At 32.7% G+C, this 26,212-nt stretch overlaps 7 protein-coding genes across 14 annotated transcripts; 3 read left to right on the forward strand and 4 right to left on the reverse strand.

Moving 5' to 3' along the window:
- Positions 1-473: 473 nt before the first annotated feature.
- LOC108565062 (syntaxin-8) lies at positions 474-1,675 on the forward strand. The gene is made up of 5 exons (XM_017924323.1): positions 474-605; positions 670-861; positions 933-1,156; positions 1,216-1,308; positions 1,362-1,675. Exons 1-5 carry the CDS (start codon positions 574-576, stop codon positions 1,520-1,522), a joined length of 702 nt encoding a protein of 233 aa, XP_017779812.1. The 5' UTR covers positions 474-573; the 3' UTR covers positions 1,523-1,675.
- Positions 1,676-1,754: 79 nt separating this feature from the next.
- LOC108565061 (cytochrome b-c1 complex subunit 2, mitochondrial) lies at positions 1,755-3,644 on the reverse strand. Its single transcript, XM_017924322.1, has 7 exons — positions 3,478-3,644; positions 3,231-3,367; positions 2,865-3,171; positions 2,548-2,807; positions 2,163-2,494; positions 1,949-2,106; positions 1,755-1,890 (listed from the first exon to the last, which is right to left on the reverse strand). Exons 1-7 carry the CDS (start codon positions 3,520-3,522, stop codon positions 1,801-1,803), a joined length of 1,329 nt encoding a protein of 442 aa, XP_017779811.1. The 5' UTR covers positions 3,523-3,644; the 3' UTR covers positions 1,755-1,800.
- A 207-nt stretch (positions 3,645-3,851) lies between these two features.
- Positions 3,852-5,577, reverse strand: LOC108565032 (COP9 signalosome complex subunit 1). The gene is made up of 3 exons (XM_017924280.1): positions 5,462-5,577; positions 4,037-5,386; positions 3,852-3,980 (listed from the first exon to the last, which is right to left on the reverse strand). The coding sequence occupies exons 1-3, from the start codon at positions 5,492-5,494 to the stop codon at positions 3,903-3,905; spliced, it is 1,461 nt and encodes a 486-aa protein (XP_017779769.1). The 5' UTR covers positions 5,495-5,577; the 3' UTR covers positions 3,852-3,902.
- Positions 5,578-7,159: 1,582 nt separating this feature from the next.
- Positions 7,160-11,960, forward strand: LOC108565065 (circadian locomoter output cycles protein kaput-like). 7 transcript variants are annotated; one of them, XM_017924333.1, is made up of 11 exons: positions 7,160-7,727; positions 8,427-8,468; positions 8,614-8,762; positions 8,857-9,038; positions 9,099-9,288; positions 9,962-10,031; positions 10,091-10,477; positions 10,531-10,735; positions 10,785-10,988; positions 11,316-11,492; positions 11,554-11,960. In XM_017924333.1, exons 1-11 carry the CDS (start codon positions 7,690-7,692, stop codon positions 11,713-11,715), a joined length of 1,806 nt encoding a protein of 601 aa, XP_017779822.1. In that variant the 5' UTR covers positions 7,160-7,689; the 3' UTR covers positions 11,716-11,960. The 7 variants fall into 7 exon arrangements, with proteins under 7 accessions (XP_017779822.1, XP_017779823.1, XP_017779825.1 ...); XM_017924334.1 differs by having other exon boundaries at positions 7,161-7,727; positions 10,531-10,738; positions 10,800-10,988; positions 11,554-11,959; XM_017924336.1 differs by having other exon boundaries at positions 7,161-7,727; positions 10,531-10,738; positions 11,343-11,492; positions 11,554-11,958.
- Positions 11,961-12,565: 605 nt separating this feature from the next.
- LOC108565046 (protein henna) lies at positions 12,566-17,823 on the reverse strand. 2 transcript variants are annotated; one of them, XM_017924300.1, is made up of 6 exons: positions 17,649-17,823; positions 13,974-14,274; positions 13,561-13,920; positions 13,239-13,501; positions 12,955-13,184; positions 12,566-12,893 (listed from the first exon to the last, which is right to left on the reverse strand). In XM_017924300.1, the coding sequence occupies exons 1-6, from the start codon at positions 17,691-17,693 to the stop codon at positions 12,737-12,739; spliced, it is 1,356 nt and encodes a 451-aa protein (XP_017779789.1). In that variant the 5' UTR covers positions 17,694-17,823; the 3' UTR covers positions 12,566-12,736. The 2 variants fall into 2 exon arrangements, with proteins under 2 accessions (XP_017779789.1, XP_017779790.1); XM_017924301.1 differs by lacking the exon at positions 17,649-17,823 and adding an exon at positions 14,334-14,443.
- Positions 17,824-17,920: 97 nt separating this feature from the next.
- On the reverse strand, positions 17,921-22,868 carry LOC108565048 (putative odorant receptor 92a). Its single transcript, XM_017924303.1, has 7 exons — positions 22,819-22,868; positions 20,544-20,893; positions 20,283-20,490; positions 20,131-20,230; positions 19,980-20,078; positions 19,752-19,907; positions 17,921-18,445 (listed from the first exon to the last, which is right to left on the reverse strand). The coding sequence occupies exons 2-7, from the start codon at positions 20,872-20,874 to the stop codon at positions 18,392-18,394; spliced, it is 948 nt and encodes a 315-aa protein (XP_017779792.1). The 5' UTR covers positions 20,875-20,893; positions 22,819-22,868; the 3' UTR covers positions 17,921-18,391.
- Positions 22,869-23,006: 138 nt separating this feature from the next.
- Positions 23,007-25,375, forward strand: LOC108565029 (putative odorant receptor 71a). The gene is made up of 6 exons (XM_017924277.1): positions 23,007-23,034; positions 23,095-23,308; positions 23,370-23,469; positions 23,530-23,634; positions 23,694-23,849; positions 24,824-25,375. The coding sequence occupies exons 1-6, from the start codon at positions 23,007-23,009 to the stop codon at positions 24,872-24,874; spliced, it is 654 nt and encodes a 217-aa protein (XP_017779766.1). The 3' UTR covers positions 24,875-25,375.
- The last annotated feature ends 837 nt before the right edge of the window (positions 25,376-26,212 follow it).

Consider the following 26,212-nt stretch of genomic DNA (forward strand, 5'->3'; position numbering starts at 1 on the left):
GTGAACTTTCCTATTTTGCATTTCTAAGGGTTTATTAAATTTTACTTCAAAAACTAAAGTACAAATTTGATACAAATGAGTCAGACGCGTTAAAGTACGATAACGGTTAATAGAATAATTAGGGCAAATACCTATGATCAATAAGTAGCAGATCAATTGTTTTTTTTAAATTTTCTTGTTACATTATGTTTTTTTTTGAGAATATCAGTATATTGTTTACAAATATTAATCGTATCGTTAGTTCTAAACAAATGATAAATGTTTAATTATGTTCAAAGAGATTAAAAATTAAATTGAAATCAATAATTTAAATTTATTAATTAGTATTATGTTGCGAAAAAATATACATTCATTATATAAGTAGACAACCAAATTAGCTTATTTGACATTGATATTGTCAATATAATAAGGTTATCCATTTGTAAACTGTTATTTCTTCCAATTGCAAAGAAAACATTTCATTTAAACAGTGAAATAATTGCTATTATGTTTTATTAAGTTTATGTGTTGAGTTGTTAAATGTTAATTTATTGCATATAATTGTTAGTTACTGTGAACATTTTATTATTAAACATGGCTTTGCTAAATTTAGGAGATGATCCTTGGTGAGTAATTAACAATAATTAATCAAGTTTTATATTATTTATTTTGTTTGCAAATATTGCTTAGGTTGATTGAATATGGGTCCTGTGAAAAACTGCAAAGGGATATTATGGAGCAGTTAAGAGTGAGGGAAAGGACACAAGCAAGTGAATCGTACTCAAGGTTATCAGCAGCCATAAGATTGAGACTTAAGCAATACAAAAATGAGGTACGACAATTGGAAGAAAAAGTATCCGAGTTGTGTGACTTGGGTACCATGTATCCTTTTTTTTTTATTAAACATTTCGTCATGACTTTATTATTTTAAAGTAAACCTTAATTGCAACTAGAACATTTGATGAAGGTGAGAGAAGGAAGAGGCAAATTGAGCATTTGCAATCTAAGAGCAATCAAATGGATAAGATGTTCAGTGATAACACTTCATTTGCACACCAGGAAAGAGCATCATTATTGGGATCTTCTGATTGGGGAAGTTCCAGGGATGATAGACTGTTGGATGCAGGCAATGAAAGTGTGAATGATATACAGAAGCATAAACAGAGGATGCTTGTTGGTAGTGTTATAAACATTTCACATCATCATTGTTAGTTTTATTAAATGAAACATTTTTAGAACAAGAAGAGGGCTTGGATAACTTGTCAAAGATAATAGCCAGGCAAAAAGACATTGCCCAGACTATTGGTGCTGAAGTGGATCTGCAGTACAGTAAGATTAATAAACTTTGGATGTGCTTGAAGGATTGATAATTGTTGTTTTAGATATAATCGACGATTTGGGTACTCATATCACTAGAACTGATGCTCGTATCAACAATGAAACGAGGCACATTACCGTTGTCGATAGGAAAGACAAAAGTTGCGTTTACTGGGTGATAATTGTGCTTCTCTTTTTGAGTATAATCACAGTAGTATCTATATAATATCTCGCTTTAAGACGTTTTAACCAAAGTACCGTTATTTACATATTTTTTTATTGGAATAATGCATTTATAATATATCACGTAGAAAAAGAAATGCCTACTTTTGGTTTACTCTTTTTTTTTGATATAGAAATAATATAATAAAGTATAATGAATTTATTTAAACATTATATGTAATGTACAAATATAAATTAAAAGTACAGTCGTGCTGTACGAATCTGTTCTTTCCAAAAAAATTATCTAAGGATTTTGTATTTTAATTTTCAAAAAATAATTATTTAATTAGTTAATTGATCAAGGAAAGGAACAGACTGCAAGTTACCAACAGCGGCGATGGACAACTTCTTACCGGCTATCGCTTGGGCGGCCTAAAAGTTTGTATATATTAATATGCTGGTATTAAATGGTTTTTCAAATATAACAAACCTGGTTAACATCCTCGGTGGTTACGGATTCGATGGCAGCGGCCATGTCAGATGAAGACAGAACTTCGCCCCTCAATAAAGCTTGCTCACTGAAGTAATAAGATGCTTTGAAACCATTTTCCAACTTGGTCAAGATTCTCCTCTTCAATTGGTTTTTGCCTATTAAAAACAAATTTGTTGATACTAGAAGTCTTTATATATGTTTATAAGGTTACCTCTGTTTACATCGGCATCTGAAACGCTTCCGGATTCTAAGGTCTTCACAGCAGCTTCGACAAGTTTGCCAGCATCTTTAGCTTTGGCAACTCCCAAAACACCGAAAAGTCCGGAGTCGGAGTATTGCACATTGAAAGCGGCGATGGCGTGTTCACCTTCACCAACAGCCTTGCTCAGGACAGCAGCGCTTTCGGAGCCCCATGGTTTAGCGGATGTACCGTTGCCCAGGCAGCACTTAAGAACAGCGAATGCAAGTCCTTGCTTCAAGTCGCTGTAACCAACGCTTTCGGTACCGATGGCGAAGTAAGCCATGTTTCCACCTTTGTCGGATCTAAGAAATAATAATTAGTATTTGCCTAATTACAAACTGAAATGATTATTTACCTGATCTCACCACCCATGTACGGGGACTTTTCGACGTGTCCATCACCGGTCTCCAATTCCAATCCTTGGGCGTATTGAGCAAGGGAGTCATGATCAACACCGACACCGATGACTGCAGCGCGTCCGCTCAAGAAATTGCTGGCTACATAGTGTTGAAGGGTTTCAGAACCAATCTTACCAATTTGGTGCTTGGCGATGTACAAAGAGTTGCCAAGACCACGACGGTAAGCGGCTTTGTGCAACAGATCGATAGCCCTCAACTATAAATATAAAATGGTAAGTATTACAAAATGTAAAATGTATCAGATTATATTTACCTGTGGTGGCCTAGTTGCCAATTCCAACTTAATCCTGTTGATGTTATCAGAAAGTTCCCATGGCTTGAAAACTTGCTTGGTAGCTACTTCAGTCAAGAAAGGCATAACTTGCTCTACAGCATTTCTGGTGCCTTCAAGGGTGTAACCAACGTTTTCACGATTGGCCCAGCAGGTCAAGTTGGCGCCAACTTGTTGTATATTACGCATGATAGAGAAGTTGGTTGCATTACTTGTGGATTGTCCAGCAGCAATACGGAGCACATGAGCAGCACCAGCATTATCAAAAGACTCATTACGAGATCCAGCTCTAAAAGTAATACACAATAAGCAATCCCATATAATCCAATTGGAATGTATTTGTCTTACTTGAACACTACAGAGACCCTGCAGATAGCTGATCCATTTTCACCAGATGCCACAACAGTTTTATTTGGCAAAATTGAAGTTTGAACGTCGTAGTTTGCAATTCCTCCAATTGGGGCTGCCTGGCAAAAGCCACGGGACTGAAATAATATATTTATATAAAGGTTATGTGATTTAAGGGGGTTTACATAACATGTCTGATGTGACAAAAGTCGATTGCAAATTATCGAAATATATCATTATAACTCACTTGAACGGCCCTCAACATTGTGACTTTGGTTAAATTCGAAGCCATCGTTAAATTGCCGATATTTCGGTAACAAGGAATTATTAAAATTAGTTGGAATTGCTAAAGCAACTTCTGCCCTGGAATCGAAGTGTCAGAATTATTTAATCCAATGTTGCCACCACAGCGGTATTTCAAATATTGATTACTTAATACCTAATTATTACTGTAAAATCTAACAAAAGAAATCAAGGCATGTAATTTCTTAATTTCAATAGTGATGTAACAGTTTTCCCTAAAATTTCAACAAATACAGCAATAACATTGATTATACCTTCAAAAAATGAAGTTAGCAACTTTGCATTAATATTAAATAGAAAAAATAAAAATATTCAATATTATAAATTACAGAAGCTTTTATTATATACTTTATAATTATGAACATACACTTAATTCCTAGCTACAGAGCTTGTTCCTGGAGCAACAGTAATTTCTCCACTTTGACCTGAAGTCTCCCTTTGTGGACTCTACAAAATAAAAATAATTAGTGAAATTGTATTTGTCAATTCACAGACATCCTTACCTTTACATGAATTTTATTTTTCAGTACAGCAGCTCTTAAGATAAGCATTCTAGTCCTTCTTTGATACTCCTTACCCATCTGCAAAGTTTTCTCAAATGTTGTGCTCCTCTGATCTACATCTTTAGCAAACAAAATCTTGTTGTGTGAATCAATTCTTGCTTGTATCTGTCCTTCTAAAATCAACTGCATGAGTTCATCTTCCAAAGCATTTACAGTCCTGTTGAAAGCTGTTGCCATTTTTCGCATATCTGCTGATAAATAGGGACTGAAATATTGAATCAAGGCCCTATTTCTGATCTGCATGTAAAGTGTGTTAACATGTGCAGCAATATACATGTCCAGTAGCAAATTATCTTTGATCTCTTCCAAAAGTTTCAGACAAGAAGCATATTTTGATTCATAGAATTTCAATATGATGTCCCTCAATTGTGGCTCTAGTTCTAAGAAAAGTTTAAATGAGCTGCTAAAGATAACATTCTTCTGCAACTCATGTCTATCAAAGGTAGCTAAAGCACAGAGACCTCCATACATTGCCACATTATTCGGCGAGATTAGTTCAGGAAAATCGCAATGATCCAAATTGGCAAGCAAGAAATTCTTAGCAGCTGATTTATATTTCTTTGTGGCGAGATCGGCCAGACCAGCAGCGCATTTCAATTTTGTAACTATGTGCTGATTTGAATCTTTCGTTTGCATTTCAGTAAAATCCGGTGTACTTTCAGCTTTGGATACATAGCTAAGAACATGTGACCAGTTCTGGAGATACACCGAAACTTTAATGACATTCATGCACATGTTTACAACATGCTTGCCACTGGTGCAGTAATCCCTGGCTCTTGAATAACATTTTAATGCATTGGATAGGTCACCACAGTCTAGATAATGGTCACCTAAATCATCATGGCCTCTCCTGATGCTCTCTTTAATAGAATTCGATTTGTAGTTCTTCAAATCTGTATCAAGCTTTTCAAGTTTCATAGCTGCCTTTTTGGATCTGGATTCCATCCAGCTTCCATCTATTGCAGGAACATCCTGTGAGGAGCCCGGCTGCACTGCAATATCAGGCAAACCTGCACTTGATGTTATTTCTGATAGTTTTTGATGAAGCATCTGATACAGATTAACATTGTAAGTTGTCATCACATAGGTAATGGCCATCTTCAGAGCTTCCAAACGTAAGCTGGGGCAGTGATTGACTATGTATATTAAGCGATATAATTTTGCCAAACCAGTGTAGCTATTTGAGTAAACATCTAAATCTAGGGAGGGATTTTCCACAGTGTAGGTTTCTTCTTCATTATTGTCATTGTCCTCTGTTGGAGCATCAACTTGCATGGGTTCCACAGAACTCTACATTAAAATAACATTTTGTTAATGCATTAATGACAGTCTCTGCATCCTCATAGGTTAATCATTAGTACTTACTTGATATAAATTATATTGCAGCGGAAGCGGCATTTTGATAGACACTACTGAATATAATTATTTACTATTTTCTTCAATTGTTTTTATGCCTGTCAACTATTCTTCTTCTCACTATCTGCCAAAAAATCATTGTTACCAACTTTAATATTATATTTAAATTTTTAAATTGCTATATATTCAGCAATATAATTGATATTTTTGTAATAATAATAGCATATTTATCGTTGTATATGATGTAATTTTAATAATTTGAGTAGACAGATTTTAAATAGATTTCTCGTAGAAATGATCCTACCAAATTCAGAGATACATTCTATGCAAAAGTAATTTAAATTTTTGTAACTCGATTTCAATTTCTAATTATAAACAGATAATAAAAGATAGATATCCATTCTGGTAGAACAAAATCGATTTGTCTTAGCATTCACAAAGTTTAAGATAAAATTCAGTGGTGGAACTTAAAATTTGTGTCTCTCCCGCAAAATATCATTTTTCAACTAACATTTCTTATACTTTTGAAGCTTAAAAAAAACGTTTCTTCAAGTTTAACAGTGTATTGCGACTAAATTACAAAATATACAACCATGCTAGTACACACATTTTAAAGTCTGAATATTGAGCTTTACTTTGGTTGCTCTATATAGAATTTGTCTACTACGGATTTTCAGAAATAAGCAAAAAATGTAAAGACACTGCGTCTAAATTACAAAATATACAACAATGCCAGTATAAACATTTTAAAGTCTGAATATTGAGCTTTACTTTGGTTGCTCTATATAGAATTTGTCTACTATGGATTTTAAGAAATAAGCAAAAATGTAAAGACACTGCGTCTAAATTACAAAAGATGTAACAATGCCAGTACACAAATTTTAAAGTCTGAATATTCAGCTTTACTTTGGTTGCTCAATGTTGAATTTGTCTACCATGAATTTTGAGAAATAAGCAAAAATGTAAAGATACTGTTTTTCGAAGCATAAAAAAACATTTCTTTGAGTTTGAATATTGTGAATATTTAGCTTCTATTTTGTTGAGATATTTGCAAAAATGTAAAGACACTACTTTTTCGAAACTTTTCAACTTTGACGGCTAAATAAAAAAGGATATAATAATTATAGTACATACATTTTATAGACTTAATATTTTGCTTTAATTTGGTTGTTCTACAATAAATTATCGCACATACTTGATGAGATATAAGTAAAAATGTAAATACTTTTTCGAAGCTTAAATAAACGATAATTCAAATTATGACTAAATGACAAACTAATATGCAAAAATAAAAAAAATACACGTGTTGCTTATAAATATATATGGGAATTCTTCTTGCATAATGTTCATAATTGTTAATAATTAAATGCATTGATGATAAGTAGAAACATTAAAGAAGCACTTAATACCATATGCATTAAATATTAATGGATTCGTGTAAAGTAAAAGTATGTACAAGAATAGATATAAGAATGAAGGTCTTACATGAAATAATAATATTTTGTTTAATTAGAAAATTTCATTTGTAGTTTATAATAAACAATACGATTTTTGTTATAGTATTAAGATTTATTTAAGATAATTGAATAACTAAACACATTAGATTTAATTTGAAATATTTGTAATTGTGTATCTGATAAATGATTAATATTAAATGTAGGTAAATAGATTCCATCTGTTAGTGAACGTGATATATTACTGTTGCAACCTGTTGCCCCGTTCAGTGGCGCTCTTATGTGAAAGGAGGGCTTGTTGTCAACCTGGGAAGAATTCCCCCTTCCAATGTACCTGCACCTGAATATTACGATTGATTATGGACTGATAATAGATACAGAGAGCGCATGTACAACAGCATATAATATGTATGTAGTATGTTAGCGGACCAAGTGCGAGGACGTGAAAGACGCGCGCTATAATCCTTTTTATCCTACCAGATTGTCTGTCCTGCATATATCCGTAAAGTACGCGATTCGCTAATTAGTGTACACCGGTCGAGGATTGTGTTCCATATTTTAATTGTTTTTTTTGCTGGTTCACGTGAATGTAAAACGGGACAGATGGTCGGATGGTTTGAAATATGCGTTTGAACGCATTTTGCAGAAGGACGGAAGGAAGTAGTCGCTGGGCTTCGTACCCTGCTGATATCGCATACAACCACGGTGATGGTGATCTTCGGAAGGCCCTTTTTATGTGTTGGAAGGATAAGTTGAAAATAAAGGCGAACCAACGACGCGGAAATGTCTCATATTAGGAGGAGCACCGCCGGACGATCCGAGTAAGGAATATATCCTTTAACTAAAATACACTTAATTCATCTGAACACTAATCTATTTGATAACAATTAGTAAGCTAACATTTGTAATTTGTTTGTAGTAAAACTGTATTAATTTCATTGGAAAGGTTGATATCAAATTAGCCAAATTATCTTCCATTAGGTTAATAGGTGTTCCGTGAAAACCTGAAATGAAATAATTATTAAATATTATGTATTTAGAATGTTTATTTTAAATTATTTATTGATTAATGTGTATGCGAAAATTTCAGGATTTACAAAGTGTTTCGTTGCAGGAAAAGTTTAAGAAACCCTGGTTTAGATGATGGTCATGATTATTGCAAAATTTCAATATCAACGTAATTAATTAGAACGTTGTCGTGTACGGTTAGAATATGTGTGTGTGTGTAGATTGAAATGCAAAGCATTTCAAGGGACTCTAACGGTAATTCCAATAAAATCGCAGCAAAACAAGAGGTGCGGCATTTTAATTGAAACATTGCCACAATTAGCAGCAGTGATCAATGACATTTTAATTTATAAGGACACGAATCGACTTTCCGCAACCTCAAATCTTTAATTTTTTTTTAAATTTAAATGTATTTCTGAGGAAAAGATATTAAGTGTATTTTTTTGGAATTACACACAAAAAGTAACTGTAGATAACAAGCGCATAATTAAAATATTGTTTGATTTATGCAGTGACGTTATGGACGATGACTCTGATGACAAAGATTCGAAACGGTAATTATCGTTTATTTATTCAAAACTTAGCTTTTGTGCGTTTTTCATTTAGGCATGTGTGTAATTAGAAGTTGGATATTATTGAGTTATCTTTGAGTTTTGGTATAAATCGATAAATTTTCTGTTTTTTTTTTAATATTTCAAGTAAGTCCAGAAATTTGAGCGAGAAGAAGCGGAGGGATCAATTCAATTTGCTGGTGAACGAGTTGAGCGTGATGGTGTCCAGCGGCGGCAGGAAAATGGATAAGTCGACGGTGCTGAAAGCGACGATTTCCTTCCTCAAAAATCATAACGGTAATGGGATGCGATGAAATTATGCTTTAATGTGTGTGGGAGGGGGGTTTAGTTAAAGGTTAATTGATTATTAACTTATATTAATGGCCTGCAGAAGTGGCCGTAAGGTCGCGCGTTCACGAGATCCAGGAAGAGTGGAAACCGACCTTTCTAACAAACGAAGAATTCACGCATTTGGTCTTGGAGGCTGTCGATGGTTTCATTATGGTATTCGCAACGTCCGGGCAGATATTCTATGCTTCGGAGAGCATTACTTCATTATTGGGACATTTACCAGTGGGTTGGAATCCGGCTGAGCGAAATTACTCGAGCATTGATTTTTCTCTCAATTTTTAGAGCGACCTATTGGGAATGACATTGTACGAGTTGGTCAATGATGACGAGCAGGGCGAATTGTATAACACGTTGATGGGTCCCGCAGAGGAAGAAAACAAATTGTCATTTTCATGCTATTTGAGGAGAGGCGGATCGGATGCCAGGCAATCCTCCAGTTTTTACGAGCTCGTCCATTTTGAGGGGTATCTCCGTGAGTCGAATGTTGGACTGAAATTTTATTGATTATTTCGATATATATATAAATAGCTATCGCTAATACAATACGGGAAAATTCGGATGATACTTCGGTTACAACTAAATACAAATCGCAAAATTGAAACCATATTATGTGTGACTAATAATTAATAAATAATTACAATTCAAAATCTATCAAAAATATTATACTTAATGTATTTTTCATACATAGCTTGAAGATATATGAGATACCTAAGAAAACTATTTAAAAAATATATTAATTATTTGCGTATATATATTTTTTAATAGTTTGATATGGATTACTCACATATGAGAATTTGATAGTAAAATTATAATACTTTTGTATTATACCAAAAATTCCATCACTAAACTAAATGCTTATTGCAAGTGAACAGAACTAGGGACTTTCCCTTCAGTGACTATGTACTATGTTATGAAACATTAGGTATAATTATCAAATCGTGTTAGAGTGAGACTGTGTTGTAAACGTACCGTTTTGTATAAGAGATACGTATATTATAAAAATATGTATATAAATCCAGTTGCACTTTCTTTGCGACCTTGGCTCTGCATTCTTTGCTTGTCGCGTGAACGTTGCATAATGCAACGGCTTGAGGTCAATTTACAGTTACTTTCGTTTAACAACTAACGTTTCTTTAATTCATTAGGTTCTGATACGGATATGGTACAAACGGACAGCTCCAGGCATAGCGGATATTCTGGAGAAGCCGATTCCCGGTAGTTTTCCTCGCGTTCACTGAAGAGCATTTCTTAATTATAATTTGAAACGCTTCTAGATTGGTTTTCGTTGGCACGGGGAGGTTGCAAACGCCGCAGCTAATTCGAGAGATGCCCTTAATAGACTCCAGCAACACGGAATTCATTTCTCGGCACAGCTTGGAGTGGAAGTTCCTGTTCATAGATCATCGAGCGCCACCGATAATCGGTTACTTTCCGTTCGAGCTGTTGGGCACTTCCGGTTACGATTACTACCACACCGATGATCTTGAAAGGGTGGTTGGATGTCACGAGGCGTTGATGCAAAAGGGTGAAGGTACTTCCTGCTATTACAGGTTTCTAACAAAAGGTCAACAATGGATTTGGCTTCAAACTAGATTTTACATAACATACCATCAGTGGAATTCCAAACCGGAATTTGTCGTTTGCACGCATCGCGTTGTTAGGTATGCTTATTGATCGCACTTTTAAAAGAATAATATAAATTGGGTACTTTTAGCTACGTGAATGTTATGAAACAGAACATCAAAAACGAGGAAAATATCGAGCTTTTAATTGAATCCTCACCGAACAATAAAAACTCTTCGAAGTCTTGGAAATCGAGGACTTCTAGAAGTCGAGTATGCCACGGGCCTTCTTCAGATTGCACTTCTATGAGCGCAGATTCTCCAACATCCAGACACTCGGTGATGTCAGAATATTCGGTGGTAAATAACTTGAAAAAAAAAAGTTCAAATTATTACTTAATTGTAGCCGTCTTCATTTCAGAAAACACGGACTAGTGGCGGCGTCTCAGTTAATGTCCCTACTCAATCTACGCAGACCATCGTAGCCCCAACATTTATGGAACCTCCACAGTACGTCGCGGCGATTCCTGTTCAACCTGTGATTACTAATTTTGCTTCTCCGGCGGTTCTATCGCCACTTCCGGTAAATATTCTTTACCGTCCAGATCAGGTGATACAAGACCCTTGCATTTTTTTTAATACGGTATTTACTAACCAAATCTCAATTCAATTTCCTTTTCTATATTACCTACAAACATAAATACTGTACAGGTACTCCTCACTTTATTACCGAGTTCCGAGGAGCTTGTGCCGGGAACAAAAGATCGTTGTAAGATTACAAAAATTATCCCGAAAACTTTAAATTCATTTATAGGTCAAAACTCCGTTGGTCGTAAGTACGAGTTGTCGTTAAGCAGATAGGTCGTAAAGTCAGGAGTACCTGTACATTCAAATTGGTTCTTGCAAGTTCTCATAGAGAATATTATTATATTTTTAGGTAATTGATAACATAGGGTTTTCTCAGATACACAATCAAATGCAAGCAGATTTACAACGAAAACACGCAGAACTCCAAGCTGTTATCGGCCAGCAGCAAGCTGAACTGAGAAGGGTTTCGGAGCAGCTCCTGATGGCCCGATTAGGATTGTTACCATCAACGCAAGCTCAATGCAATGCAAGTTTCCTAAAACTTTTTTTTTTATCGTAATAGATAAAAAGTTTTTCTTTTTCTGAAGGTCTCCTCGAGCAATTACAATACCAGCACCGTAAGCAGTACAACGACAATGGCTGGGATTCCTGCTGCACTTGCAGGACCTTCAGTCGTCGTTCCAACTGTATCTGTACCAATAACGATACCTATAACCCAGAATTTGGTGTTCACCTCTCCCGATGAATAGTAGATACCGATCGTCGCATCGAATAAGCCAAAGAAAAACAGTTACACCGGATAATTTTAGTGTTATTGTGCCAATATCATGTTTATGTGTAAGTGTACACTTTTTCGCGTAATGCCAGAGGGTAATTTAATTGCTTGTGTGATAATAATTATTAGTGTACATTTAGATTCAGCAAGTGTAAACATTTATTTTGTGTATTGAACCAGAAAATAAAAGATTTTTGATAATATAAATCAACAAACAAACTAGAACATCCCAAATATTACCACTAAAAAGTAATCAAAAAAAAGACAAATAATTACGCATACAAATTAAATGTGCAGTTTTACGTAAATATTCATTTTTTTTCGAACAAATAATTATTATATAAAATTTTAATATGACTCATTCGAAATGTGAATGTAATTCAATTATAATTAATTAATAAAATTAGTTTAAATTATTTGAAATAAAATCGTTAAATTTGATTGATATCAACTTAATTAATCTCCATACGTTAAAGAAGTTTTAAAGTGTTATAACTATAAATAATTATGAAAAAAAATTGTTTTAGGTGTACAAAATATGACAACCAACTTATTTTGCCAGTAATTATATAACAACTTTGCAAGTAACGCGTAGATAAACGAATTAGTTTAGATAATTGAAATTATTTATTGTAAACAGAAATATAGTAAACGTGGTAATTCGGGAACGTTAAATTGTTTTTGGAGACGTCACCAAATACTTAAATAAAATCATTGAAATGAAGTGTATTTAAAATGAATAGTATTCAAAGTAACAATGTTTATTTTATTTTTACAAATATCAGACTATACATATTTATGTTTCGTTTTTATCATAAAACTTACAAAATATTAATTGCGCCTAACACGAACTTAAGCATATAATTATCATGTATATTATAATATATAATAATAATTATCGGTAAATATGCACTATTAAAAAACAAATCATTTTACATTAAAAGAAATCTTAATATCTACGTGTTTTTAATATATTGTAGCAATGCAACTTGTATCTACAATTTCTTCAGAGCATCCATCAAGATCTGCATCTCCTGGTTAATGTTGGTGATAAGACCTTCGATCTGTGGCTTCGAGTCCAGAACATCTATGCTTTGGGTGTAAGCGCTGTAGCGGACTCCAAACCCTCTTGGAATCGTTGATGCGTATTTGCTAGAAAGATAAAATTGTAATGCAAAACAGAATATTTTGTTAATGGGATTGTTAAAATTACATCATTTTATCTTTGGCGTCTTCGAAGCTTTCAGCAACGTAATAGACTGGTTGGTACTCAGTGATGGGATACTTTTGGAGGGCCGTTTTTGCCGGTTCGAATGGACGAACTTCGGCTTTGTCTTCGAGTGCGTACTTCAATTCTCCGTAGGAGGACAAAAGCCCGGCGCCGAAGGCTTTCAGTTGTCCGTTTTCGCGGCACAGACCGTACTCCACCGTGAACCAGAAGCACTGCAAGCAACGAAAAGTTAGTTATAGAAATCGTTTGAGATGCATTTGAAATACCGTTGCCAATTTCTCGATGTAATCATCTGGGGCTCCCAAAGAGGCTAAACCGATTTCTTGGGAGAACTGGGCAAAAGATGGATCGGCGAAGAGTGGCACGTGTCCGAGAACTTCGTGACAGACGTCCGGTTCCGGGGTGTAGAGTGGTCTGCTGGAGTGTCTGATGTATTGCGTGGAATGGAACACCCTGAAGGCTAAACCGGCGAGGAAATCGCGAGACGAAAGGAGTCCTGCCACTGGGCGTAAAGTGAAACCGGTGCAGTCTGCGCAGAAATTAATGTTATTATTATTACTTTAAAATGTTATTTGTACTGCAAATTACCCTTCAGAAAGTTGGATATGTCCTCGAGTTGCGGGATGTTGTCCTCCCTGTATCCGCAGTTTTGAACCAAAAGTGGGAAAACGTGGTTGTGCTCCTTGCAGGCGTGAGTCGGGTACAGCTTGGTGAGTTGCCTGAAGACTTGTCCCCAAGTATCGATCTCCTCCTTGGTGTAATCGACGTGAGGCAACGGTTGTCCGTGCTTGTAATTATATGCAATATCAGCGAAATACTTCCTCCTCGCTCTGTAAACGGGATCGGTGAATCCTGGATGATCGCAATCAAGCTCTGCGCCGTAAGATAAAATCTGGTTTGCGAAGCGATCCAAGTCTCGGATGCGATTCGGGAACCACGGCACCGACTCTAAACACAAATCCCAATTAATCATTTCATATTACAAATACTAGGAAACATACCCTTGTTGTCCTTATAATTTCTGGTGATAATGTTGAAGTAATCGCTCAGATCCTTAATATCGCTTATCGCTGCTTCGATATCTCCATCAGGACAACATTCCACCACGAACTCATACTTATTTGGCATCCTCGTGGAAGCTCTGGATTCGATGTGGAACAAATTAACACGATGGTTTTCAAATATTTTCAAATATCTAGCCAGGATTCCGACTTCTTCAGAATGTGGTGAAAAAATCAAGTAGATGCTTTGAGCCGAGTCCTTTCCAACTTTGATATAATTTCCACCAGGCATCAGTATCGGCTAAAAAAAAATAATTGAAATAAAAATTTGAATTAAATAAATGAAAAATCGAAATTTACATCGTTTAGCACCGAATCTATATACTCGAAAACCATTTTTTTTTCTTCACAAGAATTCGCTTCCACCAAACGATAGCAATACACTGAACAGCTACGATTGATATTGCGAAGTTTTATACACTCAAATCATTTACTACGTTTTTCTACACGTCTATAACTACTTTTTATTTAATAAAGAAGGAGAGCAAATCACTCGTGAATTCTGACGAAACGGGGCAATTAAGGAAAAAAAACCCAGAACACAAGATACGCCATGCAATATCAAAACTACTTTGCATCACAAAACTCGACCACAAAGAGATAGATGACCTTAAACGCTTCAACAAAAAAATAATTGGCAACTGCAGGTGTCTAAGGAAGTAATTGCTGTTAATTACTTCGAAGCGCGAGAATTAATTACAACAAGGAAAAACTGCAGCAGTGAGAGCGAATTTAACACTAAATCTGAGCTAATATACACAAGAAACTGAAATAGAAACTACTGTTTTTTTTAAATATTATTAACGCGCATTGATATGTTTTCGCGTGAACCTTTTACGTAAACTACTGTTTACAAAACAAATTTGTTATCGGATATTTGCAATAAATTGAAACTTTGCTCTTTCTTTTTGTTACATTTCCTTCTATTAACAATATTTTCTAATTTATTAATTAAATTATTTTGAATACATCGATCAAATCATTGGATAATCATCATTAATTTAATTATTGGTATAAAAAGCGTAGCAGAAATTGGCCTTTGCATCATTCAAATTGTTACAGATCAGCAGGAAGGAAAGAGAAACAGATAATTGTAGCTTATTACGTATGGAAATGTCCAATAAGCTTAGCCCATTCACAATTCAAGCCAGCCGTGTAGATTAATATGCGTATCAATTATAATTACAAAAAAAAAACGTTGGAAAGTGAATCTTGTTACGGAATATTTTGTAATTTTAGAGATTGTTATTGAAATGTAATATGACACACAACGTAAATAAAATGCAACGTATTAGTACACAAAGGTTTCATAATATTTATTATTTTTTACTTGTTTACACACAATAAATATCTTACGATGAATTGTACAAAATTAAATCGCTATCAATAATTGTTAATGTTATTTTATAATAACATAATGATAACAATGACACTGGTGTAATGTTTCCCAGCTTCGAAATATAAGTTGTACTGCGACTCAGTACATTTTTTTGACGCTTGGGTTAAACCCCATAGTTTGAAAACCGCGGATTTTCATATAATGAAGATTTTTTTTTATTTTCTTTAATGATTTCATAATTTCTCTTATGCCTTTTGGAGAAATCCGATTCTTCTCTTTTTTAAATAGTTTGTGAACAAAACTTAGCAATCATACAAACTGATATTTGTTGTGAATATATTATCTTTTTAAAATTTGGGAAATATCGATTTAGTCACTAATTTTCTAAATAAAATTTATATAATGCAAAAAAATTAATTATACAAAAACCAAATAATTTTATATGTATACTACTTAAAATTCCATTGGAAATAAAAAAAAGAATGAAAATGTCATATAAATATATTTAAATTTGTTTTTACGAATTATCATTAATTATACATTATTATTGTTTGTAACGAATACCAGAAACGATCAGAAATCACCTAAAACCATATAAAAAAATAAGTAACGGTAGCCGAGGTTCACGAATCAAATATTAATTCTCACGTGTTTCTCGTGTTTTCAATGAATTTTTTATGAATTCACCAAACGACGACACGAATCCGAAATCCATCAATTATCTGCAGCCGAATTATGCAACTTCAAAATCGGCATTGTGTATTATATTTGCTCCGTTTATTTATAATCATGTGACGCATGTGCCTTGTTTCATGCACGAATCATCGAAAACAAGTACAGAAGAGATTCGTCAATATTTCATATCCTTGGCATTTCCAAATAAACGTATTGTTTCCTTAATTAATCACCGCGATTTACGTTTCAAGTCGATAATTATGAAGTCGCTGCTGCGGCGACATTTGGATTCCAGAAATATATTATTATCATTCGATGCGAATTGAATTAAATCAAGATATCTGAAATAATAACAGCTGAAAAATATTATATAGATATTCAATAATTGTGTTATGTTTTCACATATTTAGTAACAAACTGAACGAACTGAAGAAATAAACATATATTTTATTTAATTGCAAGTCGGTGAATATCATTTCATTACTTTTATGCAATCAACTGTGACAACTGTGGAACGTCACAAATCTAAATAGTTTGAGTAAAGAAAAAATAATTAAAATAAGATGAACAATAAAACAATTAATATAAACACTAACAATAGCTTAAATATCCAATAATTTATAATTTTCAGAAATATTTGTATGAAGTTATGTAACAATTGTGGTCAATTTTGGATGAAAACAAATAAACTTTATAATGTTTCTCATTCTAATGCTCAAATTATTACAAAATTCATAACAGTAGAAGAAATTAAGTAATGTAAAACGTACATTTTCATCATGGCAAAAATGTAAGCAAATGCTTTTATTGTTAAATAATATCATTTTTTTTTGTTAAAGATTTCAGTTTTGAAACTCTCGAAGCGAGAATGTAAAGACGTGTTCGGACGGAATAATTTAGAAATTAATATGAAAATTAGTCGGACGGAGACACGAATTCGAATCGTAGTTTCCGTTTTATTTTCGAAGATTCCTCTACCAAAATGAAAACTAGGTTACGATAATCGGTGATAACATCAAAAACAAAATAAAAATATATAAACAAATTTAGATTTTTGCTATAAAATGCATACAATGTTAGGATCATCATAGGTTTTAGACTGCTTTATTATTTAGATTTACTAACAAAGGATGTTTCAATAACAATTATAATAGCAACTTTGGCATTATTCAATATTAACAATGTATTAATCTATTAAAAAAACTGATTATATTTAGTTTTTAAAATGCAATTTATAAAAATAAGTTTGTTTTGTTAAATTTTCAAAGAACAATAAAATAACTTCATATATCGGTTTAAGTTAAGGAAAAGGTAATTTATATTAGTTATAGTATACATTTTACTTGTAAAATAGTTTCAAGTATCGATAAATAATGTAATTTGAAATAATACGTTTGTTTTGGTAAAAAAATCAATAATGTTACAAAAAAATAATATAATTTTATTAAGTGAATTTTTGAACTTTTGTGGTTGCTTCGTTAAATCTATTTTAAGCATAGAAATTCCATTATAACATTTGATAATTTTAGTTTATTTGTTGATTTATTCTTGAGTTATCTTTTGCAAAATATTATAAAAAATAATGTAAAACTGTGTCATACCACATCGTCTGGATTTCCGGCGACTTTTTTCTGTGGTCCCATCATTTTCGCAACTTCTGTTAATCAATAAGCGAGTAGTAGAAACTACGAAAACTTCACCGGTTTTTGTGGATTAAAAAAAAGGACGAGAGAGAGACTTCTTATGCTTCGCACTTGCCACGGTTGTTTCTTCGTCGTGTATGCAGATTGCCGAGTCCCGGTCGCCTTTATATAATATTATTAAAAGCGAAGAAACTCGTTTACTCAAATTAACTGACTGACCTCTGAGGCCAATCTACTATCAGCTATCATTAAACTAAATATAAATGTCGTCCTGCGAATTCACGCACGGACAGATTAAAAAAGTCATTGTTTAAAGAGCGAGTTCGTGGCGAGAGCTACGACGAAGGGCGCAAATCCCTTAGACTCATTCAATGTCTGCTTTAATTAATTATTAATGTCAGTTGGCAACCAATCGTACCATTGGTATCACGCCACACACATTGGCATTTAAATAATTCGCATAACTGGTTTTCCGCGTTTCCATCGGTTTTAGTTACATAAGTTTATTCTTCATTTCGTTCTATACGTATTTAATGATAGATACGTTGTATTTTTGTTCTGGCTTAGCCTTTTCTCTTTCCGTGGTAACAGACTTCATTAGCATCAAATTACATCTACATAATAAACAAAGAAACTACTCGCTACTGACGAATATTTAGCAAAAAATTATAATCTCGTGATTTTGAAACGCAAATATCGTATTAAAATGAGCTGCTTTTCAACACGGTGAAGAACGAATACGCCGCTCTTCCAATCTGAAAATGAAATTTCAATTAGTTACATCTCAAATACAATTCACCAATGAACTAAAGTTATTCATTTTTTGCTATTTACTTATTATTGAATTCAAATATAGTTAAAGTAAACTATTTTCTAAAAAATTTAATCACAATGTTAAGTTTTAGCAAATTTTTAAAGTAAATTTTTTGTTGTGTAATTTTAGAATTGATTACCGTTTTTATTCAATAAATAATTCCTGCAACGATTACATTAATTAGAGGATACGCAAACTGCAATCTAAATTTTTCATTGATAAAGTTTGATAATTTGCTTTGTAACGTTTCTATCAGCCAGTCATATCAAAGTTAAAAATGTAATAAGTCAAAGTGGATGAACTTTAGTTTAAAGTTTTTTTTTTAAATATAATATATGAACTATATCAATTCTAACTACTAATTAAGTATAATCACTGTTCTAGATATAATAAAATACTTTATCATAATCAATTTAAATAAATAAACCACTGTTAAAATTGGCAATTAAAAAAAAATAAGATAAAATTAAAGTTAGATATTTTATGTTACGATAATAGAAATATAGTATAAGTATCTCATATAGTTTGGGTTCTGCACATAAGAAATAATTTTGTGTAGTATTTTTTTTTAATTTTGTTTAATTAAAATTTAGTTTGCCATTGGCAAAAGTAATAGGTAAAAATATTGTTTTCTTGAGGCGTTAAATTTAGATTGTTGTTATTTATATTACTCATGTGTAATACTGATATAATAATTCTTTGATTATTGAACAAATAAGTAGCTTTGACCGATAACGATATTTACGGAAGTTTCGAAGATTTTCGCTACATATATGATATTTAGCATTTTATTGATTAAGGTTATTTAACAAGAAGCAGTTAACAGTTCGTCCTTAATTTTTATATTGCATTATTAATTAGTTTCAGACAATTGAAACAATATCAAAAAAGAGAATAGCTTAAACGCGGTTTTTATATAACTTAAGAAAATTTTAGCTTAAGAACTATTTCCGGAAGATACACTAAAGTTTGGATGAAGAGGAATGCATGCCTTTAATTGATACAAGTATATGGTTAAAGAATGGATTGAGATTTTCATTTTGGAAGGGGACTTAATTGGTTAAAGAAGGTTTCCATACAACTCGATACGAATTAATTTGATGTGACTAATTTTGAGTTTCTCGCGGTTTTCATATTACGCGGGATATATTAATAGTAGGATTGATTGTAATATTGTAAATAACCTGTAAATTCTTATGTAATTTGCTAAAAGTTAATGGTATTTATTTCGTGTAAAATCTACTCACTGATAGGAAAACGGTGAAAGTCAACGGTGTAAATTTTCCAATCGTCATGTAAATCGGTCGTCTCATCCTAATCATAGTTATCAGCATGCAACTCTTGAATTCGCGACTGGACGAAAGCCAATCGCCTTTGAAAATTGCATCAGGTATTGCAACACTCTGAAACAAACAAACAAACAGATGATGATAGCTGAAAACAGAATATAATGGATAAAGAGATTTTGGACGTACGGCTTCTGTAACTCCATTCCCGAACCAGCAGTAAAGCAATAATTCGAAACTCGTTGATACTAAGTAAGTTAACTCTGACCCAACATCCGCATCTAAAGACTACGAAAGAGTAGTTAAACTTATGATTTAGAGAGCGAGTATGAGTATTTACTGAGGTGAGTAGATACAAGCAAAAGCACATTTCGAAGAGCGAAACCATCACTTGACCGCACGTCTGTATGTTGTAGATCTTCTCTAAAATCGCCGAAGATCTGCAATTATATTTACTAAGTATTTGTTCAATCTATTCTATTTACTTATTACTTTATTAACATCTGCAGATGAAGGATGCATTTTTTCATTTCTTCTAACATCTCGGCGTTCAACTGATTTGAATCGTAAATGGTGTTTTCGTTATTTGCTAAGAATAATCTCTTCAAACATCTGGGTCTGATAGTGCGTAAGGCTTCTTGAAGGACGCAGAAATGCGCTGCAATGCAGCTCATCAAGCTGGTGAATAAACCGTCCAAACCTTTGCGGATAATCTTAATAATTTGATTAAAAGGTTATTATTAGTTAACTTACCCACGATCATCCAGGCGTATATGTCGAGAGGTAAAATTTCAAAAACAAAGTGCAAAATAAAACTCGTCCTCGTTACCATTTCGAATGGAGTTACTATGATGACTGGTAATTTTTGAGCGTAAACAATTTTTCCATTATCCTCTGCATACAAATCCTGATACTTGAAGAAAAACGAGTAACAAACGGCTATACACATATTCACGCAAATGGTGTTAACGAAAACCAGGAACAACAGGATCCAAACATCCGCTTCTTTCTTATGCTTCTTGATGATTTTAGATGCGTCAAAGAACCCCAGCTCCTCGTAATCGATTCTCTTCAGGACTTTCATCAAATTAATTATTTCTTTCCTGTAGGAAAACCAACGAATCACTTTGTATATGCAAATCACGTGGTTCAAAGTATCCCTCAAACAACGAACAACAGTTTCAAGATTCGGTGTTATAAACATCACAGCAAATTCGCTCGGTTGATAAACCAAAATATAGCTAAATATTATTAAAATTTGCAGATATCTCCAAAATCTTTTCGGTTCATCGGATTTGGGAATCCACAATCCGCACGTCTTCAATATGAACAAATTCCAGTGGAAGTAATTCTCCAAAACGACGTTCGGATCCTCCGATTCCGACATTTTGGTTTCGGATAATCATCATATTCATGATGTTTGTGTCGCATTTAAACGCTCGCATCGGTATTTACGCTGGAATTATTCATCCGGTGGGACGATCCAATTCGGTTTCCGCAAAAATCTCAAAAATTTGTAATCACTGATATTACATATGTGTTTGCATATTGATGATTTTCGATCCGTCGATTTTGGATGTAATCCACTTAAAGAAGTTAATTGCATTTTAATGGTTGTTACGTTGCCTCGGGGACATTCTACGAATATCTCAAGATAATAACAACAATGTGTTTAGAATACTTTTGCATCAAAAATGTATTGCATCTTTAATGAGAAAAATGACGGATTCACTAATTTATTTATAATTATGTGGACATTTTCCAATATATTAGTAGTTAATTAAGGCAATTAAAATTGAATAATGTAAATGATAATCAACTTTACGTTCTTTTATTATTTCTAATCGGTAGAATTAACTAATTTTCACATAACGATCGGCAAATTTTGATAAATTTAATTTTTTTAAGTTATCTCAAATTATTTATCTAGATTGCAAAATTTAATCGAAATATTTTATTATTATACAAAAAAGTTAAATGAGTGAATTTGATAATATAACATTAGTTTTGTACTTAGAATATATTGTTAATAAATAATGTGTCTTAAGTTTAAAAATATTTCAATTATTATGAATATCAAAGTTAATTCTTGTTATTTTTTTGCAACTCTTGTCTTATTTTGTGACAAAACTAAATGTTCTAGCATGTATTTGATGAGATTAAATTCGCGTTGGTTCTAGAAAATGTCGTAAAGTGTTTATTGATAAAATGTTATGTCTTTAAAATAACGATTATATCAATTCAAAATACAGAAGTTAACTAGTTAATTATGTAATGATTTGTTTTTTGTTATGTCATTTTGTTATGTTTTTAATATTAAGTTAATTTATATAAATTATTTCTTGATAAATATGTTTAAATAAAAACAGAAATCATTTGGTAAATTATAAACTTCCTTTCCCACACCGGTATTCGGAAGGCATCTATTTGCTATGTAGATTTTTATGCAATTGTCTTTGATGTTGGAGGGTCCAAAGTTGAATAAAAGATGAAGCGACACAAATAAGGAATCGCTTGCTTTGTAATTACGCGAATCAAATTGCACTGAAATGAATGTATTAACCGCGAAAACCGTATATAAAGATAAGAAATTTCTAAAATATTTGGTGGTATTATCATAGCAACATGGACGAACAACCGAGAGATTTCTTCGAAATAAACACCTGGTTGCTAAAACTGTGCGGTCTGTATTTGCCTCAAAGTTCCGATGGAAATTTGAAGACTGCATTTTACTATTCGTATAATACATTTTGGATTTTGTACTGCCAATTCTACTACTTGTGTTCAGAACTTTTAGCACTTGAAGATACCGTGATGAAACCCTCTCATTTGATCGAGCACATTGGGATGCTGACAACGCATTTGGTGGGATCGTTCAAAATTTATATTCTGCATAGGAACAGGGCGAAAATCGAAAGGATAAAGCGGCTATTGCAAGATGATGCTATAAAGTACGAAACTTTGCCTGATTTTGATACCGAGGTAGCTGTAAAAGCGAACAAGAAAATGTTCTATATGAATGCGATACCTTTTTTCACTATTGCGAATCTGGTGCCTCTCTCCAAGTTTTTCGAAACATTTTACATTTATTTGAATTTAGACGATGATTTTCAAAATTCGAATGTGACTTGCAAAGAGCTTCTGCCTTATTTCAGTAGGTTTCCTTTCGACATCGAGAATCACTGCACGGCCGCTCTTCTCATCCAATTTTTTCCCATGCAATTCTACGTGTATCAAATAGTCTGTGAGTGCTTCCACGTGGAGCCAATTGATTTTTATTATCTAATATCTAACCTGTTTAAAGGTTACGATCTTCAATTTACCAGCCTCTGTCTGTATATTAGAGCGCACTTCGTCAACATTCGTGGAGCCTTCAGGACGATTAGAGCGAGATGTTTTCACAATATGCGATTACCAAGTAATTACCAAATATTCAGGGACTCAGAAAACCCGGTGTTATCAAACATGATGGAAAAGGAAATGAAGAAAATTACCATTCACCTTCAAATGATCATCGAGTAATAATATACATCACGGAACTACAATTTCTCGCATTATATGATTAACACTTTTTTGCAGCGTTTGCAAAGATATGGAGGATATTTTCTGTTACGGGACTTTAGCCCAATCTGTGGTCACACTATTTGCTATAGTTTCCTGCCTCTACATCATGTCTTACGTTAGTCGTTGTATTAATATATTAATATATTTATACTTTTTTTTTTACAATGAATTTTAGGAGCCTCTTTTCAGTCCAAATTTCATTGCGCAACTTGACTATTGCGGCGGAGTTGTCATTCAATTGACATTTTGCTGCGTCTATGGAAATGAAATTACATTGAACGTAAAAATAAAGAGTTTATCTGAATTTAAGTAATTAAAACATTTTGATTTAAATTTAAGGCTCAATACGTGATGATTGGAATATACGAATCAGATTGGTTCGCCGCCAACACGTCTTTCAAGAAATCGATGATCATGAACATGAGGAGATTGCAGAAACCTATTGTCTTGACCATCGGCAAATTCTACCCACTCACGCTCACAGCTTTAATCGCAGTATGTTATTTTGACTTAATTAATAACAAAAATGCAAAACACTAAGCTATTACAGTAGAATAGAAACTAATATCTTACTTCAAACTATATTCTGATAAGAAAAATTCTAACAGAAACATGCTAATATTATTTACATAATATATTGCAGTAGGCAGTGAAATTTCTAAGTATGTATAATATATACAGCAATACCTCGCATAGTGCGGGTTACGCCAAAAAACGACTCCGACAAAAAGTCTTTTATTTATTTAGAATTTATTTTACTCAGTTATTATTTAGTGAAACCGGAATGATCGAAGCCGCACAATGCGAGGTATTTCTGTATATACTTAAATATTTTACTTTGGAAATTTGTGACATGTCAACAGCAGGTTTAATGTGCTACGACTGATCTTAAAAAATATTAAATTTTCCAAATTGAAGAAGACTTCCACATCCGCAGCCAAATCAATTTTCCTTCTGATTTCATCTCCTCTCTCCTACAATTATTAGATACAAATAAATCAATACTTTGGTCGCAAACTACATATAATCCAGTAGCCAGACGCACATTTTTCATCAAATAATTAATTAATTGCTGTAATCTCCTGTATACTTTCACATTACTATAACATTCATTTCGTTTAATAGTAGAACCGATTAATTATGACTTTAATTTAATTTTAGCTGAGCAAATTCCAATACTTTACAGTATGCAGGTCTTCATTAAATTCTATTTTTAAATATTGCTGGTTGGCTCTTAAAATTTGAATTTATTGTGAAGTGATATTGAAAATATTAATAATAAGTTTGGTGACAGTATTTTTAAGATTTATATTATGAAAAATATATTATTTTATTTATAAATAATTTAAATATTAATTTACTATAGAAATGTGTGTAATTGTACCCACAATTACACACCTAAATTCGCCTGTCTATAATGTGGAGTGAAGTTAATTCATAATAATAATGTTTGTGTATTGTTGTTGTAGGTGATTCGATGCGGATTTTCTTATTTCACCGTGTTGAAGCAGACCACGTAAAAGACAAAATTATCCTCTGCATATTATTACATAATAAAGTGTACTAATAATAATAATCAAAGCCCTTTCTAAACCTAGAAATAGAATAATCGCAAATTGCTGTTATATTTTCATGTCGGAATACAAACTGTAAATATTTTAATTCTCTTCTCCTAGCTTGAATTGATTAGACTGCGACCAACTTTTGAAAGAAGAAGACTTGCCGGCTAACTATTTACTGATTACTTTATTAACATCTGAAGATGAAGGATGCATTTCTTCATTTCTTCTAACATCTCGAAAATAAAGTGCAAAATAAAACTCGTTACCATTTCGAGTTACTATGAGGACTGTTAAACAATCTTTCAATTATTCTCAGCATATAAATCCTGATACTTGTAGAAAAACGGCTATACAATTATTCACGCAAATGGCGTTAACGATCGGTAGATTTTCTTACATTTAATTTCTTTAATTTATGTCTGTAAGTTAAAAATGTGAATTCGATAATATTATATTAGTTTGTACCTAGAAAGTATTGTAATATGTCTCTTAATAAAAAATGTGTCTTAAATTTAAAAATATTTCAAATATTATGAATCAATATTAAAGTTAATTAATAATATAATTGCAATGATTTAATGATATGGTTTTTTGTTATTTTTGCATGAATTCGATAAGATTAAATTCGTGTTGGCTCTAGAAAATGTCGTAAAGAACTTCTTGATAAAAATGTTATGTCTTTAAGATAAAGATTATATAATAAATGAAAATATCCAAATTAACTAAACTAAACGTAACAATGATTTCTTTTTCTTGTTATATTTTTATGATAATCTTAATAAAATTGATTTGAAAAAATGTGTTTAAGTTAAATAATGTATTAAATTAATTTAACTAAGAAAATAATTATGTAAAGATTTTTTTTATTAAGTTCTCAATAGAAACACAGTGTAACCTCGATTAACGAGCAAATTGAATTGTAAGAAAAATGACTCGTTTAACGAGCGACGTTTCGCATAATGAGCGACGAGGAGAAGAGAAGTCCCGGATTGTGCGCTTGCTACATCGTTTTCAAAACTTGTCTACACATATTATGTGTATTTTTGATTTTTTGTCATTTTTGTATATAGCGGACTACAATTTGAAATTATTGTTGTAAATGCAAAAAACAAATGTATTGTGTTAAACCATTATTATAATATATAAACAAACTACGAGGGGTCTAACAAAGCTTAGTTGTCTGGAAAAAAAAAACAAAATAAAATCAATTTCTGTGTACTACTTAGCAGTTAACCTCTGACCAGTTTCGAGTGAGATTACTTTTACCCAGGTAAAGTTAATCGACATCATCACATT

This window comes from Nicrophorus vespilloides, unplaced genomic scaffold (assembly GCF_001412225.1).
Source record: "Nicrophorus vespilloides isolate i.1.1-1 unplaced genomic scaffold, Nicve_v1.0, whole genome shotgun sequence".
NCBI lineage: Eukaryota > Metazoa > Arthropoda > Insecta > Coleoptera > Silphidae > Nicrophorus > Nicrophorus vespilloides.

Excerpts from the sequence above, each read along its gene's own strand:
- LOC108565046 (XM_017924300.1), bottom strand. The coding sequence starts at position 17,693 with ATGATGGGACCACAGAAAAAAGTCGCCGGAAATCCAGACGATGTG. Across the intron at positions 13,502-13,560 it reads CATATCCAACTTTCTGAAGG|ACTGCACCGGTTTCACTTTA; the intron begins GTAATTTGCAGT and ends ATTTCTGCGCAG. Across the intron at positions 12,894-12,954 it reads GACGCCAAAGATAAAATGAT|CAAATACGCATCAACGATTC; the intron begins GTAATTTTAACA and ends TTATCTTTCTAG.
- LOC108565061 (XM_017924322.1), bottom strand. The coding sequence starts at position 3,522 with ATGGCTTCGAATTTAACCAAAGTCACAATGTTGAGGGCCGTTCAA. Across the intron at positions 2,808-2,864 it reads TGGCAACTAGGCCACCACAG|TTGAGGGCTATCGATCTGTT; the intron begins GTAAATATAATC and ends TTATATTTATAG. Across the intron at positions 1,891-1,948 it reads CCACCGAGGATGTTAACCAG|GCCGCCCAAGCGATAGCCGG; the intron begins GTTTGTTATATT and ends ACAAACTTTTAG.
- LOC108565065 (XM_017924332.1), top strand. The coding sequence starts at position 7,690 with ATGTCTCATATTAGGAGGAGCACCGCCGGACGATCCGA. Across the intron at positions 8,469-8,613 it reads GATGACAAAGATTCGAAACG|TAAGTCCAGAAATTTGAGCG; the intron begins GTAATTATCGTT and ends TAATATTTCAAG. Across the intron at positions 10,739-10,784 it reads TGATGTCAGAATATTCGGTG|CCGTCTTCATTTCAGAAAAC; the intron begins GTAAATAACTTG and ends ACTTAATTGTAG.
- LOC108565032 (XM_017924280.1), bottom strand. The coding sequence starts at position 5,494 with ATGCCGCTTCCGCTGCAATATAATTTATATCAA. Across the intron at positions 5,387-5,461 it reads TGCAATATAATTTATATCAA|AGTTCTGTGGAACCCATGCA; the intron begins GTAAGTACTAAT and ends ATTTTAATGTAG. Across the intron at positions 3,981-4,036 it reads AAAATAAAATTCATGTAAAG|AGTCCACAAAGGGAGACTTC; the intron begins GTAAGGATGTCT and ends TTTATTTTGTAG.
- LOC108565029 (XM_017924277.1), top strand. The coding sequence starts at position 23,007 with ATGCAATTCTACGTGTATCAAATAGTCT. Across the intron at positions 23,035-23,094 it reads CTACGTGTATCAAATAGTCT|GTTACGATCTTCAATTTACC; the intron begins GTGAGTGCTTCC and ends ACCTGTTTAAAG. Across the intron at positions 23,309-23,369 it reads CACCTTCAAATGATCATCGA|CGTTTGCAAAGATATGGAGG; the intron begins GTAATAATATAC and ends ACTTTTTTGCAG.
- LOC108565048 (XM_017924303.1), bottom strand. The coding sequence starts at position 20,874 with ATGAAAGTCCTGAAGAGAATCGATTACGAGGAGCTGGGGTTCTTTGAC. Across the intron at positions 20,491-20,543 it reads ATACGCCTGGATGATCGTGG|GTTTGGACGGTTTATTCACC; the intron begins GTAAGTTAACTA and ends TTATCCGCAAAG. Across the intron at positions 19,908-19,979 it reads GGAATGGAGTTACAGAAGCC|AGTGTTGCAATACCTGATGC; the intron begins GTACGTCCAAAA and ends TGTTTGTTTCAG.
- LOC108565062 (XM_017924323.1), top strand. The coding sequence starts at position 574 with ATGGCTTTGCTAAATTTAGGAGATGATCCTTG. Across the intron at positions 862-932 it reads TTGTGTGACTTGGGTACCAT|AACATTTGATGAAGGTGAGA; the intron begins GTATCCTTTTTT and ends AATTGCAACTAG. Across the intron at positions 1,157-1,215 it reads TAAACAGAGGATGCTTGTTG|AACAAGAAGAGGGCTTGGAT; the intron begins GTAGTGTTATAA and ends AAACATTTTTAG.